The sequence below is a fragment of the Poecilia formosa genome, unplaced genomic scaffold, assembly GCF_000485575.1.
Source record: "Poecilia formosa unplaced genomic scaffold, Poecilia_formosa-5.1.2 Scaffold251, whole genome shotgun sequence".
Taxonomy (NCBI): Eukaryota; Metazoa; Chordata; class Actinopteri; order Cyprinodontiformes; family Poeciliidae; genus Poecilia; species Poecilia formosa.
Genome location: NW_006800190.1, coordinates 1,003,762 through 1,020,607, shown reverse-complemented (window position 1 = coordinate 1,020,607; position 16,846 = coordinate 1,003,762). Strand labels below are relative to the sequence as shown.

General features: G+C 40.7%; 3 protein-coding genes across 3 annotated transcripts in view; 1 reads left to right on the top strand and 2 right to left on the bottom strand.

The window, feature by feature from the left end:
• Positions 1 to 2,368, top strand: part of supt3h (SPT3 homolog, SAGA and STAGA complex component) — a 9,524-nt gene extending 7,156 nt beyond the window's left edge. Inside the window, exons 7-11 of the mRNA XM_016680652.1 lie at positions 487 to 651; positions 740 to 844; positions 932 to 1,060; positions 1,150 to 1,239; positions 2,102 to 2,368. Coding sequence (XP_016536138.1) covers positions 487 to 651; positions 740 to 844; positions 932 to 1,060; positions 1,150 to 1,239; positions 2,102 to 2,143 — 531 coding nt within the window. The 3' untranslated portion in view covers positions 2,144 to 2,368. The remainder of the gene's footprint in view (positions 1 to 486; positions 652 to 739; positions 845 to 931; positions 1,061 to 1,149; positions 1,240 to 2,101) is intronic.
• On the bottom strand, positions 2,225 to 11,556 carry cdc5l (CDC5 cell division cycle 5-like (S. pombe)). The gene is made up of 19 exons (XM_007569922.2): positions 11,339 to 11,556; positions 10,109 to 10,212; positions 9,808 to 9,969; positions 9,548 to 9,675; positions 9,370 to 9,469; positions 9,139 to 9,265; positions 8,940 to 9,031; positions 8,711 to 8,855; positions 8,399 to 8,590; positions 7,995 to 8,143; positions 5,693 to 5,855; positions 4,851 to 5,015; positions 4,685 to 4,765; positions 3,954 to 4,205; positions 3,774 to 3,881; positions 3,139 to 3,228; positions 2,896 to 3,027; positions 2,725 to 2,805; positions 2,225 to 2,561 (listed from the first exon to the last, which is right to left on the bottom strand). The coding sequence occupies exons 1-19, from the start codon at positions 11,381 to 11,383 to the stop codon at positions 2,448 to 2,450; spliced, it is 2,430 nt and encodes an 809-aa protein (XP_007569984.1). The 5' UTR covers positions 11,384 to 11,556; the 3' UTR covers positions 2,225 to 2,447.
• A 1,184-nt stretch (positions 11,557 to 12,740) lies between these two features.
• Positions 12,741 to 16,846, bottom strand: part of napba (N-ethylmaleimide-sensitive factor attachment protein, beta a) — an 11,103-nt gene continuing 6,997 nt past the window's right edge. Inside the window, exons 4-10 of the mRNA XM_007569921.2 lie at positions 15,788 to 15,834; positions 15,622 to 15,699; positions 15,479 to 15,534; positions 14,214 to 14,298; positions 13,991 to 14,095; positions 13,827 to 13,895; positions 12,741 to 13,629 (exon numbers count right to left, since the gene is read on the bottom strand). Of these exons, the coding sequence (XP_007569983.1) occupies positions 13,477 to 13,629; positions 13,827 to 13,895; positions 13,991 to 14,095; positions 14,214 to 14,298; positions 15,479 to 15,534; positions 15,622 to 15,699; positions 15,788 to 15,834 (593 nt within the window). The 3' untranslated portion in view covers positions 12,741 to 13,476. The remainder of the gene's footprint in view (positions 13,630 to 13,826; positions 13,896 to 13,990; positions 14,096 to 14,213; positions 14,299 to 15,478; positions 15,535 to 15,621; positions 15,700 to 15,787; positions 15,835 to 16,846) is intronic.

Here is a 16,846-nt window from a genome sequence, read left to right as displayed (position 1 = left end):
ACATCTCATTCATTAATAATGAAAAAAAAAAAGAAGAAATATCTGGATATTTATAAAGTACCCTCCACATTTATTAGCACCCTGGTAAAGAGCCTTCAAAAAGCTAATGTCTTATTGCAGTGGCATAAGTTTTACATTCATACATTAAATCCTAATCCAACATCTTTGACTCCAACCTCGATTTTGAGTATATTTATGTGAAGAAAAACATTTTTTCACACTTTTATGTTTGGGAGGCATGGCAGAAATATTTTTCTGCTCCACCGTTTCTGTCTCTTAAATATTGAATTTATAGAAGTAAAATAATTTTAATTTCAGTTAGGATATGTAACCATGACAATAACATATTGTTTCCCCACCAGTTATCAGCTGCTTAGAATTTCAAAGCTCAAATAAATAATAAAGGCTCAGATTAAAAGAGGAAGATTAGCAGTGCCATCTAACAATGGATTTCTTTCATGCAGAACATGTTACTGTTGAACATCATTGCATTATGTGGTTCAACCGTCCATTTTTTATCATCTTAATGCTACAACAGCCAAGAAAGCGTCAAAGTTTCGGGACTGGCTGGACTGCAGCAGCCTGGAGCTGAAACCCAACAGCATTGCCACAGAGATCCTCTCATACCTGGCCTATGAGACGGTGGCACAGGTAAATACCTAGAAGTTAAAGTCTAGATGAGCTGGATGAAAACTACAGCAGGAATTTGGTTGCAACATGTTCCTGTTTTCCTCCCCAGATTGTAGATTTGTCTCTGCTAGTGAAGCAGGAGATGACGGTGAAGACCAATCCTGTCAGCCATGTGATCTCAGCCAGCTACATCCACTACAACACACACACCGAGGTACACACAGCATAACGCCGCATCCACTCGGTTCACTCAGGAAGACTCTTTCTTGTTTATTTCACTCGATAAAATGTGTGGCTGCAGGTGAAGAAAGATCCAGATTCACCTGAAGCTACGCCCCCATCCACTCCAGGCTCCTCCCACTCCTCGAAGCCCCTCCTACTGGGAAATGGCAGCATGGACAGCCGAGCCAGACAGAGGAAACGGAAAAAGGTGTCAGGCTGGAGGCTTGTGTTCTGTGCTCTTCATGTTGGCCATCTTTTTATTTTCTAGTCTGCTCAAACGAGTGCTGCGTGTTTCAGAGCTCTCCGGCCACAGTGGAGCCCCCTAGTGGAGCCATCCAGCCGTGTCACATCAGAGAGGCCATCAGACGATACAACTACAGACACACAGTGGGTACACAGCAAAAAACACTCTACATGCGTTTTCATTGTACAAATTCAAATTTCGAAAATGAATTTGCTTAATGGAAACATGGCAATTTTGAAAAAGCTCACATAGTTCATTGTAATTTTAGCGCTAGAACGAGGCAGTTTTTCAGCTGTTTCGCAATTATTGTATTTTGCAAAACTGCAATGGAAACACTTTTTTTGCATCACACGAGTCATGTGATAAACAACCAGATGCTACAACTGGCCCAAACCAGGAAGAAGACAGGAAGCAGTTGGACGATGATGGTGTGAGACTTATCGCATGATTTGATCATGAAAACACCTCAATTGGAAATTGTGGAGGGGTTTTGACTTTAGCAGAATATTGGCAAAGGTGTATGCACATTTAGAAGCACAGCTAGTGATGTGTAACTTAAGATTGAACCTTTTAAAAAGTTGGACTGGATTGTTGTTTTTGATAGTTTCTTTGGATTCAGTCATGAAAATCTATGTACACAGTTCATTTTGGTGATGATAGTGGACATTTAAACCCTCCACACACCTAAACTGAATTATACTTTACATTTGTGGCAGGGGTTCACCGATAAATTCTTCCAGATTTCCTTAATTTTGGCTGATCAGCTGATGTTTACATGAGAAACTGATCTCATGTTTTCTCGTGTAACAAGATCAGATCAGAGGTCTGAACATCAGCCACCAGCTGAGTTTCTATTGATCTTAAAATTGGGCAAATTGGAATTATAAAAAATAAATTTGTTTGTTGGAAATACAATTAAGAAATAATTTAAAAAAAAAACTTTTTTTTTTAACCATCCAGGTTGTGTGAACTTTGACCCTAGAGTGACCCACCTCTCTTTTTCAGAGTGCGTACAGGAGGAGTGGGATGGCTTTCCTCACCTGCTGAAGCAGAGTTTATATCCATTTTCTTGTTGTTTGGTTCACTCTTAGTAATAAAGACTTAAACATGCATACAAGGACTTATGAGTTTGATTGATGAAAAACTTTATTGGTCACTGGTACAGAGAAGACTATTGAACATGCTCAAAACGCAGCTTGGGGCATCACAGCAACATCAGTACATAGAGGCTCAGAGGTTTGAAGTGATGATCAGGAAAAAGCAAAAAAAAAACACACTGTTCAATACGACAATGTGGAGGTTATGTTCTACATCAGAGTCCCTGTGATTGGTTTCAGATTGAATGTGTTGCTCAGAACTTCTGTGTGCCGCTGAGCAGAGACTCCCTCTCCATCAGCAGCTCTCCATATCTCTGCTGAAGTTCTTTCTCTCTCTCCATCTGCCTGTCCACATCCTCCCGCAGAGCCTGAGAAACACAGCAGGTTTCATCTTAGTAATTATTACCATGTAGTTGTAACCCTCACTTTCTCCAAAAGTGAGGGTTACACTTTTGGAGAAAGTGTAACCCTTGAAATCAACCAATCAGTTGGTTGAAAAACCAAAATCACTGAAAGTGTTTAATGTATTACCGCTTGTCTCCTAGGAATGGCCAGATCCTCTTGTTGCTTCAGCTGATTGAAAGTCTGTAGCTCAGTGGCTGCTTGCTCCACCTAGTGGACAACAAAGACATTACATTCCTGCAAACTACATACGGAGTCCCCTAAGACCAACAATCTGCTGGTGTAAAATCCTGTCAGTACCTGCTCCCAGAGCTCATTATGCTGCTTAAGGAGCCCCAGTGCTCTGGACTGGAAACCTCCCAGCAGAATTTTCAGCTTCTTCTCCAGTTTAGCTGCTCTTCGAGCCTCTGCTGTCATGTGGCCTCGGTTCACCTGGAGTGTTCACAAGTACTGGGATGTCAGTGTTTGGATCAAAACTCACATACACAGTAGCATAGAATAAAAGAAAACCAACAAGACTCCTCAAACTGTTCTCCACTTTACCTCTAGTTTCTTCTCCAGACTTTCGATTCGATCTTTCTTTGATGCCAGGTTAGCTCGGGTGTACCGGTTCTGACCAGCCAGATATAGCACCTGTGCAGCAGGATGAACATGTTTTACTGCTCTAAAACTTTAGAACAATAAAACTGAGTCAGGGTGAAGAATCTAGAGCAGTAGTCTTCAACGTTTTTAACCTGAGACCCTCAACTATATCTGTATATACACTTTTTTTTCCTTTTTTTTTTACAAAAGCACATCATATTACTGTGAACTCAATACAACTAATGCTGTTTTTTATTTTAAGTTTAAAACATTCTTGAAATTCAGCTAACTGCGCTGCTGGGAAAAACCATCTTACGCAAGCACTGCCACCCTGAGGTGTAATTCGGTATTACACCTAAATGCAATATATATTTTAACCACCTTTTAATTCTGTTAAAACGTTAAATTACCAATACAACAAAACCATGTGATCACACTCTTGCATGTCTCAATTTAACTATTTGTTATTCATGTTAATGTGTATTTTAAGGCAAAAAAATAAAATAATTGAAGACCCTTACATTGAAGACCTCTGATCTAGAGCATGAATCCACCAACACTTCATTTGCGGAGTGCTACCATAAACAGATTCTTACCTGTCCATAGCATTCCTCCCACACCTGGGTGTAGGCCTCCATGCTGAGGTCTCCGTGGCCCATTCCTGCCTTCACCACATCCATCTCTGTAGTCAGGATCGCCTTCGCCTGTTCATCAACATGTGCAGCATCAGTTTAAATGAGTTGGACTGAACGTCTGCAGACAGTGGTGTGTCTGACCTGTTCCATCTCCTCCGTGCTGATGGGTTTGTAGGGGTGGGTTTCCAGGTAAGAGATGTGTGAGGCGTTGTTGGACGTAGAGGTGGGCCCCTTGGTTTTGCCGCGCTGCAGCTGAGTGACTGCATTAGATGAGGGGTGGTGTAGGCAGTCGTGGTGCAGCATGGTGATCATTTCCTGTTTGATGAGCTCTTCAGCCACCTGGAGGTCGGTGAGCGGCTCCATGGACGCGGGGCGGAGCACTGACTCGTTAACCTGCACCGGAAACAGATCTACGTTCACATGCCGGCATCGGTAGCTGAATTTCCACTAACTGTAGAATGACGCAAAATGAAAATACGAAAATAAATTCGCTTAATGGAAATATGCCAATTTTGAAGAAAAAAAACGAAACAAAAAAAAAAAAACGTTTTCGATAAAAAAGTTTTGCTGCTAGAATGGGTTTTTTGAAAATAGATGCATTTCAAAAAACTACAATGGAAACACAACCAGAGGTTAATACTGACAGAAAAGACAAGACGACAGGAAGTGGGAGGAGGATGATGGATTGTGTTTTGTTTTTGTTTTTTGCAAATAACATGCAGCTGGCGTTATTTATTGGAAACACTAATTGCGTTTTTTGATCTTAGAACAATATCGACAAAGATTTGTGCACATTTATAATTCAACCCAGCTTACAAAGATAAAACTAAACCTTCTCTAATCGGTTATTTAAATAACTAATCAAACCGAACCTCAGTCGGCCTGGGGAGGTTCCTCTGAACAGATGTGTGCCGAAGTTTCAGCTCCTTGTCTCTTTCTGCGTCCCGCTGAGCCTGATTAAACAAATTGGCATATTTTAATAAAACTGAGTCAAAAATCTGAATTTCATCAAATCCTTTGTGTGTTTCTGCAGCGTACCTGCTTGAGTGCCTCTATGTCTGCAGAGTCCTCCACAAATCCGCTCTCCATCTCCGTCTCTTCCAGTTCTTTCTCTGCGTTCTCAGGAAGAACGATCTCAAAGTCGTTCTTGGGCACAGGAAGTGACATCAGGGCTTGTCTCAGCTGCTGCAGGCTTTCCTTCTGCTGTAACGAGTAAACATACAACCTTTAGTGTCCATGTTGTTTTTCCAACAAATAAACTTCAAATTAAATCAATCACTCACACATACTAAAGTATTCACACCCCTAGAAGTCATTCATATTTTGCAAATAAGCCAGATTCAATAAGAAATTAATCAATTAGTAATTTATCATAATTATATGATAAATTAAAATGAGCTTGGCAATTTTGTTTAGAGACTTCATGATTAATTTTATTTGCCGTTTCAGTTGAGTGTGGTTTTATTTCCATTTTATTTTGGATATTTATTTAAAGTGTCTTTCAGGTATAGTGTGAAGTGTTCTTTACAAAATAAGTTTATTGGCTTTTTGAGAGGGCAAATTCATATTTCATATTTATATAATTACATAATAATACATGACAGTAGTCTACAGACATCAATTTTATTGTTTATTGTGATAATTACTGGACAATTTATCATCCAGTAGAATTTATTGTGGCAGGTTTATTTGTGAGGTTGCAAACAGAAACTTTATTTTATTTTTCTTGATTATATGAGAAAGACCAACATTGTGTCGGTTTAATCACAGAAATTCCCAATAAAAATCGATCAAAGTTTATGGTTGTAATATGACATAATATCAAAACTCATAAGGGAATCAATGTTTGAAGAAGCTTAAGTTTTTTTTGGTTTTTTTACCACATGTTTGGCGTATGCCGGGTCTGTCAGCTGGTCCTCTGTGTTGATGTTCAGTTTGTCCCTCAGAGGCGTGCGGCCAGGGGTCAACCCAGGGGTACCCCGAGGGGTCATGCCCCCCGCCAGAGGGGTCATCCCATCAGAGGCCTGGCCCGGTCCGGGGGTTCTGGTGGAGCAAAGGGAACCATGAAGGATGTCGAGTTCATGAGAAGAACACGTCACAAATGAGATGTGAAAAAAGAAACTTTTCCGCCATTTAACATTTACATAAAGCAAAATAATGAGTCGACTTTTTAAACTGCCATTGTCTTTAAAGTGAAGTATACCATTAGGAGTAGGGATGTAGTGATGCAATAATCTCACAATACGATACACAGAATTCTGCTCACGATACGATATATATCACGATATTCAGCGATCGATGCGCTTCGATACACTTTTATGAGTTTCTGAAAGATTTTAGAGGGACAGAGTGACTTTGGTGACGTTTTGTGTTCCATAGACTTGGATTTAATCAGTTTTCAGTTGGATTTAATTAACTGAAAACTGATTAAAAGCATCAACCACACAATACCTGGCTCTGATTGGGGTAGTGGGGTAAAATAAAGTCTTTTGGACTATGGGAAAAAGGTTTTTCTACCTTGGCTCCTGGAGTTAGCCGTAAGCCTGTAGGCTGTTTACTACTAGCTGCTGGGGGAGTGGCTCCGCCTCACCCCGTAGTGATCGACTCCTTGCAGCTGCGCAGCGCCGCCATTCCCCTGCTTGGATATCTGAGTAGCTGCCTCTCAGACTGCCAGGATCTCATCGTTCTCTCAGTCTCTGATACTTTGTCAGTTGTTAATAAGAATGATCGATCTGCCTTCGTTGTCATGGCAATCCTCACTGCGCCCAGACTCCGGCTGCGGGTTTCCCCTCTTTGTCTTCCAGCTCAAAACAGAGCGCCGCTGCCTGCTGCACATTGATTCTTCAGCTAATCCTTTATATACAGAACAGAAACCACTAAGCTAAACACAAATTATGAAGTGGATGCCACCGATCGCTCCAATATCCAAACTTTGCATTAATTTCGTAATCTCACTGCTTTTGCCGCTACTCCGTTCCACTTCTCTTTCATCGTAACTTGAGCAACTTTACTTTGTTTCTTAGCAACAAAATACAGCCCATCGTTATTTATTGAAGATTTTAGGTTTATAAAAACAAAGGAATCTAATGTTGCGTTTTTACGTTTGGAAGCTCATTCCCTTTCACATAACCGGAAAAGCTGGTTTTTAACATTTCTCTGACATTTGGAAAAACATGGTTTATTTATTTTAGCATGACTCCAGTTTAACTTGGTCCATTAACACAATTTAAAAACTGGTGTGTAGTTCATAATGTGCTCTTTAAGCACAAGTTGAAAGTGAGACTGGGGGAGACGGAGTCTTGCTGCTACGCCGTCACAAATCAGACATGTAAAAAAGACATGTAAGCCTATGGACCACCATGTTTTAATGGATCGATACTCGCGGATGAAAAATCGACACCTTCTGAGGGGTGGGGTAAAAATATCAATACACATCGTAGAATTGATTTGATTATACAGCCCTAGTTAGGAGCTGCTGGGAACTTTAGCACAGAGCTGGAAAAAAGTCCTAAAAAGATTCTATGTAACTTGTCTTCAGTGGAGAAGTAAAGCGTAGTAATATGAGAAGAAGAAGAAATGTGGATTCAAATAAAAGAAGAAGATGACATAGTAGGACAATGAAGAATAATAAGGTCAGAAAAAAGGAAAGTTTGTTGATTTTTCCTTCATCCTGTCTATCAGACACAGAGTTCTGTGCTGACTGTCACTGGATTTGAGCTGAAAAACTGGCCAATCAAATCACTCGTAAGAGTTACTGATAAGCCTTTTGCAATCAGCAATTAATTGCATAATAAATTAAAATGATCTTGATCTTTAAAAGTCTGGTGATTAATATTCTTTGAAGGGCAATGTTGTTCACAGATTCTTCTTAATATTTTTAATTTATGGTTCCGGGTTGGTTTTTATTTTGGACATTTAAAATATCTTACAGTTCCAGTATGAAGTGTTAAAGTTTACTCTCTGAGTGATTGCTTAATAAACTTCCCTGGGTTTTTGGCAGGAATGTGACGCCATACTTCAAGTTGGATGGAAATGTTCAAGAGATGAGATGTTCAAGTTGGTAGACAGAATAGCTCTTAAGTCATCTGTGTTTGGACTGACTCTTTCTTAATGTCGTTAGGCAGCTGTGTGTGCTGTCAGACACCACAGCAACACTAGTTGCTGTGCGATGGCTGCCTCTACCTGAACGGTGTGCTGAGCACGGTGTTGGGCGTCTGGACCTGCTGCCTCTGGGGCGTCACGCCGCTGAAGTCGCTCTCGTGCAGCGGCGTGTTGAGGCCTCCCTTCAGGGGCGTGTCGATGTTGGTCAGAGCCATCAGGTTCTGTGCTTCCTGACAGAGAAAACACACAAAACAGTCCAGTTAATATGACATGACAGAAATATGAAAATATGACACACATTCCACTGAATCAAAACAAGCAAACTACAAATGAGACAAATATTTTAGATCAATTAAAGAAATAAGAACTCTAATTTAGCTTTTATTTTTTTTCCATCAGTCTTTGCAGGTAAGGATTTGTTTCTATAGCAACAACGAGAGGCACACAAACAAACATTGGCAGGGAGTAAAAGATCCATGATTCACCTGCAGTATCCTGTCCTGGGCAGCAGGGGTCCGTGGGGTGCGGAGTCCTGTGTTCATGTTGTTGGTGACGCTGTACTCTGACAGCAGGGTGGAGGAGGCCGAGTTCCCGCCTTCACTTTCCTCGGCCGCCTGACGGGCCACCTCACTGGCCACGCCCATTTTCACCACTTCCTCCAACTCAGCATCACTGATCTAAGAGTGCAGACGGACAAAGCAACTGAAGCAGTTTGTTTAGAATATAAAAAACATCATTCAGCATGCTGATCTCCAGTAATGTGCTGTGTGACGATGTGCTGCTCTGGCAGCAGGTACCTGTGGTGCAGGTAGGACCAGTTTGGAGCGTTTCTTGGTGAACTCGGCCACTCCACTGGTCTGCAGGATGGCAGACGGCAGATCGCTCTCTTTCTTTTTCTTGATCTTCTGTTTATCCTTCTTCCTATCCCTCTCCTCCCGTTCACTACAACCAACCAACCAACCACAGGTTTGTTTTATCTGTAAACGGTTCAACTGATGTGTGAGAACAAATTTGAACATTACTGACCTGCGGAGTTCTCCGTCCAGGTGCTGCTGTCTGAGTCGTTTAAAGTTCGGTTCCTGAGCATCATATTGCTCCATGCTGGTGTCATAGAAACCCTATGTAAACAAAAATAAACCAATGAGCTTTTCTCATCGTCTCCCACCTCTTCCTCATTGTGAGGAAGAGGTGGGAGACGATGTTCTGCTAATCCATGATTAAATACCGCTGCAGGTTTTTTCTCAAAGGGGATCTCTGCGTTGTAGTCCACTCCTCTCTTCTTCTTCCTCTTCTTCTGGACGTGGATACCCGCCGCTCTCAGCTCCCTGCGTTTCTGAAGAGCAGCCAATCGTCTGCAAAGAGAAATTTTTTATTTATTTATTTTTTAATTCTCCTGAGACTGAAATCCCTCAGCTGTGAGTTTATTTAATAACTGATAACATAAAGATGTTTGAACCTGGCTTCCTCCAGCTGTTTCTCTCTGGCTTTTCTCTTCGCTTTTTTGCCCTGAGTGTTGGCCAGACGAGCTCTGGCCTCTGACAGCATCTCCAGCTCATCTGCAACCAGAAACACAGACAAACATTAACACGCCGAGCCAGCTACCAGAGCAGATCCAATCCCTGAGCGTCGGTCACCTTCATCCATGTCCACTGGGTCGGGCCTGGCAGGTTTGGTCTCGGGATTCGGATCGATCTCTCCTGGTTTTAACTTCCGGGGATCGTCTCCCACCTCTTCCTCATTCTCCCTCTGGGCGGCTTTGTCTCTGAACAAACACAAAACCACACCTATGACCCACATTCATCATGATCGTGATCGATATAATATTCCAAACCACAGATAGTCTGATGTGGTTCGAATTCAGCCTAAAAATGTGTAAAAAGCCAAAACGTCGTACAGCAGGTATTCGTAATGCTCCAGACACTGGGCAGCGGTGCGACCGATGATGGGAGCGATGGTCCTCCACTGAGTGGGCATCAGCTTGGCCAGGTGAAGCAGCTTCTCCTCTTCCTCTCTGGACCATTCTGTCTTCTTGATGCTGGGATCCAGCCACTCGTACCTGCATGAAGAAGCAAAGCCAGGCTTTACGATTCAGATTTAAACAAGTCAGCTCCACTGAAGAATGCTGGTAACACGGTACTGATTAAAACATGATTAAAGTGCATTTTTTAGTACTTAATGCTTCTGTCAGGACTCACCATCGGGCCTTGCACTGTTTGGCAGACTTTCGATGGAGCAGTGAGGCGATACGCGACCACTGATTCTTCCCATATTTCATCACCGCTGCCTTGAGGATTTCATCCTACAAACACAAATAATCAGTCAAATTAACTCCCATTTCCAGCATAACGACAAATAAAGTTAATTGTGACACGTAAAATGATAATAATAATAATAAAGAGAATTTATAGATTGCAAAACTATGCTTTGATGTGGAGCGTTGCCAGATTGGACGCGTTTCCACCCAATTGGGCTTCTAATAGGTTGGACTTGAAAAAACATCTTTGGATAGGCTGTTCAAATTTGGGCTGCCCACGTATGAAATTTCTATTCATACATTAGAATGGAAAATTCAATGAAAATAGTTATTGTGTGGCAGAAAAGTTCATTTATTTTAAAATGTTTAGAACGTGTATAACTTGACAGCTTCTACGCTTTTCCAAATTAATACAAATAATTAATAGTAATTGCTTCATCAAGAGTCACCACAATGTCAACCGTAAACACCCCAAATGGTGTATAGAGTTATTATACAGACAGAACACATAAGCACAAAAATTAGATTTGAGCTGGTTGACGTTGTGTTTGAGCTGGAAACAATCAGATCTGTCAACCCTGAGGATTTGACACAAAAAAAGTTCCTGTTATTGGCTAGATTGCTAAAAAAAAATAATTAAATGGGAAATTAACTGAAGGGGACTAAGAAAGGCAGTCTCTCACAATGCCTGAATGAATCCACTGTTTTTCGGTGTTCAATGTAATGCTGCGTGAAACTTAAGTTAGCCACCAAACTCTATAATATTGAATATTTTAGGTAATGGCAAATTATAAAACATTTTAAGAGTAATGCTAAAAAATATCCGCAAACACACGTTTTTTTGTTTGTTTTTTTATATTTATCTATGAAGCCATTTGTCTATATCATTAAGTTTTCCTCGAGAGGAAACACCGCTAAGTGTTGCAGGCTGCATTTCTCTTAGCTAATGACGTTATCGCTTTTAACAAGCTGGATCACAAAAGTTACCTGGTCAATATCACACAAGCTACGCCTCTCAAGTAACTAAACTGTTTATAATGCATAGAGGCAAATAAAATAAAGTTGCTATTTGAGCAGAATAGCGTTATATTAACGTTTAGCTTTATGCTAACTTTAGCCACTGGTTCAGGGTAACAGAAGTTAGCTTCAGGCTAACCATGTAAACACGTACCTCAGTGTTGCGCCAAACGCCTCCTTTTATCATAATTCGCGGCATCTTGACGACGCGCTCGTTTGTTCCCCTTCAACAACTGGAATAATCAACTCTTCTCACAAGTACTGAGCTGAGGAACGTCAAGCCTGTGATATAAAAATTAACAGCCAACAAAATGCAGAAGGCTACGAGAAACCGCCATGCACCGGAAGTGTCGCAGAATTCTTGAAGGTGTTCGGGGGAAAAAAGTCCGAGTGTTCCGTCCATATTTGTCCCCATGTGATTTTAATCTTATATGTCTATGATTGTATTTATCGAAGTCGCACTTTATTAACAGACTAGATACCTACTAGACATGTAAAAACACTCATTTAAAAGGTTAACCGATTTCGGTTCATCACACATCATACTGAGTCGATTTATTAAAGACGTTATTTAAATACATATTTTAAATAAATTATTTTAAAAAATATTTTATTGCAAAATTGTTTTTATAAGGTCTGCAGTTACGACAAATGCAATTAATCTCACATATTTTAAAAAGTGGACAACTCCTCTCTGTGGTATCATTTCAATCGCCTCAATTAAAAAATACTTTGATCCCAAAAGGAAATTGAATTAGCTATAGGTACATGTACAATTGAATATCTGGGGAAAATGACTGGCCTGCAATATTGCACTTTAATTGTAAGAAATCAATGTAAGAAACCAAATACTGTAATATTGTGGATGTTTTTTAGATTCTGTCTCACAACTAAGGTCTACTTGCATCATTCTTTGTAAGTGGGTAAAGTTGTTGTCTTCCCTTTTAAAATGTCTCTTTATTGCAAATTGGTACTATATAAATAAACGAAACTGATCTGAATTATTTATTTCCATCTGTATGTAAATCATGTTTGTCTAGACCAGGGGTCACCAACTCCAGTCCTCCAGGCCTACCATCCTACAAATTTTAGATGCGTCTCTGCTCAAACACACCTGGATCAAATAAACTGCTCGTTTCCAGCCTATTGAAGAGAGGAATGAATGCTGGTGAGGGAATTCAGACATTTTGGAGCAGAGGTGAATCTAAAAGATGCAGGACGGTAGCCCTGGAGGACTGGAGTTGGTGACCCCTGGTCTAGAATCCTTACTTCTGAAAAGAAAAACATCCCCACACCATGATTCTACCACGTTTTATTGTAAGGATTTTGTGTTCAAATTGATGTGCAGAGTTTGTTTTTTTTACTACCCAAATGTAGCTATATATTTGTAATACAGGTGTTATATGAGGAACTATGTTAAATCCTTAGTAATGCAGGTACCAAGTCTTTAAGAACTCCTAATATACAACATTTAGGGAACAGGTGCTAGCTAAAGGTGCATTGTTACATAATAAATACATTCAATTTCATCTGTCTGTTGAATAAATACCGACATGTAGGGTGATGATGTTTTATTTCAGCTCAATATCTGAGGTACATATTTACTGATTTCACATAAATGTATCAGGTTACACACAGGTTTTTACATGATAGCACAACAAAGAACATTTACATCAACGCAGACATGCACAAAGAAGGCAGCAACAGAAACTAGCTGTTAACTGCTCCGCCCTCACAAGAGTTGACCAATCACAGGGTGGGATTTTACTAACTCAGATGTGCCGTGAAGCCATAAGGACAACATAAGAGGAGATTACAGAGGGGCTGATACCTAAAATATTTAGACAAATTGTAACACTGAGCACAATAACAAACAATATATTCAGTATTGACAATAAATATGAACAATTTCTTAAATATCATTTCTATATTTTTCAGTATCATATATATATGCACACTTCATCAAAAAGTAGATTTGATCCTACTGGAGTGGACACACACACACATTTTCTCTGTTGCACACACACATTATCTTCCCACTTTGTCTCTTTTAGTGTAATTCTGTCCAGTGTTACGGAGCAATACTGTGGGACGGGGGACACAGGGTGCTTTAACGTGATTTAAAGGAGGTGCTAATTTGACTGGGGTCACATGCAGACTGATATGTACATTTGTAAACTCTCAATGCCACCATCCTTCCCTCCCTCCCTCAACCTCATTCATTTTTCTGCCACTTTTCTCCACCATCCTGGTTTTTTTCTCTGTGTCTCTCTCCCCTTCTCTGATGTTTCTTTACTTTAAGTCTCCAGCGTCTCCCTGGATGGTCTTTTTGATGCGGAGCAGCATTGTGGTCAGCCACTGGTCCAGACGGGACACGGAGTCAAACTCCTTCACGGCCTCCGTGAACGCCTCGCTGTTCTGTTCCTCGTGGGCCTCAAGGAGTTTCTGTTAAAACAAAATTTGGAAAGTTACTTTCACAGCAAAGTGAAGTACGATGCAACCATGGAAAAAGAAGCTTTCCCAGTGGTGGCCACTAATCTGTTAATCTGCTAATAGCAGTTAATTTTTTGATTAGTGCTTTTGCGTGTTGCTTACTTTGAAAATGTTTAGGTATGTTTCCTTTTATGAGGAAAGGAACATACCTTTAGCAGTTTGAGCTCTCTTGAGTCTGAGAAAGCTGGAAACATCTCTTCATACTTCTCTATGGCCAACTGGAAAACACAAGGTTCAGGTAAGCTAGCTGCTAGCACTGAACACTTTAAAGCTGAAGCAGTGTAACAACCGAACATGGACAGAAGTGTGTTACCTTAGCATTAAGCTCATCCACTATGAAGTGACACAATGACGCTTTGAAGAAATACTCTTTGGCATTGTACTTCAGCAGAGGATTATCCATAGTGCTCATAGCAACCTGAAAAACACACGCGCGAACACACACACACATATTCCATTTTTTATGTCTTTATCTAAACACATCTGAACATAGCTACAATCCCAAAGCGGATGTAGAATTACTCCCTGCTGGGTACCTGTTCGTAGATTTCGATGGCTTTCTGATACTGTTCCAGTTGAGCGCTGTAGTGTCCGACCTTCAGAAGACATTTGTTAGCTGAGCTGAAACATAAAGAAAACTTGTTGCTTCATTGGTGGAACATAGTACTTTGCCTTTCATGCTGAAATCTTCATCACTCTGTATCTTTATACAGGAGCTACTGCTGTGATACATCTGTAGAAACAAACAATGACCATCTCATTATTGTTTGCTTCAGAGCTAGTTTTCATATGAAATACTACCTCAGAGGTAAAAGTTTGTTCAATAGACTCCATAAAATTAAGCCATCTACTGCCAGTCAATGCTCACATCATTGCTGGCAGTCAATCTACGTTCCTACACACTAATCTTTGGGAAGTGACTGATAGAACTAGATCATGGATACAAGCAGAGATGAGTTTCCTCTGAGGGAATCTAGGCTTTCCCTTAGAGATAGGATGAGAGGTTCCATCATAGTAGAGTAACTAGTTCTGGCCATGGAGAGGTACCAGATGAGGTGGCTCAGGCATCCATTCCAGTCTCCCTATTTAAACACTTTCTCTTGTTCTCCATGCTCATGATAGATTTTTCACCCAACACTGCCATCCTTTGGCCATTTCTCTCAATTACATTAAATTTTATCCAATCTCTAGCATTTCGCCATGACATATGTAAAGTGCCAGTTCAACACTATGAAGCTTATTGAAAAATGTGTGGATGGCTGTAAACAACCGTCCTCCACTGCAAAGAGATTTGAACGATGTGGTTGTTTATGTTGATTCAATATTTGGAGGCGTGACCAACACAGATTGAACGTCTTAATTTACTTCTTCCAAAATCATTGCTAAGACTACAGGGAGGCTACAATTCTAAAACAGTGTGGCAAATCAATGTCATTATTCACAACTTCTCCTTCTATTCGCTGATTGGCCAGGATGAAATTCTACCAGAGACATTCACTTCAATGGGAGAAAGCCCAGGCTGTGCTCTGAAGAGAGATTTGAATCGAGCTGAATAGCACATGAAGGCAATGACCAGACTAGAGAAACACTGAATATACTCAGTTCCTCATCTTTTGAACTGGACATTACCTGAATGAATGACTCTGTTGATGAAACCATTGCAAAATCTCAGGATCAACCAAAAAAACATACAAGATATCTAGATGCTAATCCATGGCACTGTGTGTGTGTGTGTGTGTGTGTGTGTGTGCGTTTGCCATGTGTGTTCTGTACATATGACATTTATTATTAACATGTTTACCTGTTTGACTCCTCTCCCTTGTAATAATCTGCTGCCTGCTCATAGTGAGCAATCGCCTGAACAAACACAGACACATTTAGTTAGTTTGCTTAATACAAATGTCACGTCAGGTTTATATCAGGAAGAAAAAAATATTATTTTACCTTTTCAATATCCACCAGCTCAGACTCATAAATCTCTGCTATGGTGATATGATGTTTGGCTGCGATGGTAAACCGGCCCTGTTACAACACAAACACACACATATTATATTGTATTCAAAGGTCAGAGTCCCACACAGAGGAATGTAATGGCTTAATCAGTGTTTACCATGTCAGTGTAGATGTCAATGGCCTGGTTTAGACAGTTGATGGCCTCTGGAAAAAGAGACGAGTAGAAAGGAGAGGAAACTCTTATGAAGTCTTTCTGAGTCTATTAAGTAAAATTAACGGTATTTATCTCGGTTTGCTTCCTCTGTGACTGTTAACCTGCTGACCTACAGTGCTTCATTAAGCGCCTCATGAAGAAACCCAGATATTCCTTTTCCTCGAGCGACATTTCGACCCATTTTAATGTTTCACACACACCTTCACTCAAGAGCCGAATGATAAGACAGTAACCAACAATGCTGGAATGGGAACGATAGAAAACATCCCAATGCTTCCTTCTGGAATGTAAAACTAAATCTAGTTTTGCATAATAAATTACAGCCAAACTCAGACTCTGTCCCATTGCAAAACCTTCGAATCTTCTTCTAGCCGCTTCAGTCATGCAAATTTTATGAAGTTTCTTTTACTTTGGCATGAAAATTAACTTGTTTTTAGAAAAATCCAAATTTTTTCAAACAATGTGTGCAGGATTGGTACGTTCTGCTGCGGCTCAGCTTGGTGTAATAACAGATCAAGCGTCCTACTTAGTGAGACTATTTGATTAGACCAGAGGTCTCATTCTCGTGGCCCCCACCGTGATATGAAAGTATAATATTAGTGGGGCCCACAGGGTGAGCGGACCTCTGAAGGAAGTGCCGCCCGCCGTTCCTCGTCATGGCTGACATTCGGTGCTAGGCTAAGCTACACTGACTTCATGCACACTACGCTTGTAACAATAGTGTGGCCTGATGATGGACCGGTCCGGTACCAGTTTCCCTTCCCTGCAGTCGCCATTGCGGTACTTTCTACCATTAACAAATGCCACGATCAAACGCAGAGAAAGGCGACAGTTACTGGGCTGCTCGTCATCCGCCGCGCTGTTGTGACAAGTTTAAGCGGTAATGACGTCACGCGTCGAGACGTTCTATAAAACGTAGAACAAGAGTGACGCCAAGTGGAATAAACTTAGAGTGCGTTTACACTGCAGCCTAAAGTAACCCAATTTCTTTTACGTAATGCG

Bases quoted from the DNA above. Each gene is read 5' to 3' on its own strand.
- cdc5l (XM_007569922.2), bottom strand. From the start codon at position 11,383: ATGCCGCGAATTATGATAAAAGGAGGCGTTTGGCGCAACACTGAG. The intron at 9,676-9,807 runs GTACGACGTTTT...GTGTTTGTTCAG, and splicing joins GAGCATTACGAATACCTGCT to AGACAAAGCCGCCCAGAGGG. The intron at 2,562-2,724 runs GTAATACATTAA...TGTGTTTCTCAG, and splicing joins CCATTCCTAGGAGACAAGCG to GCTCTGCGGGAGGATGTGGA.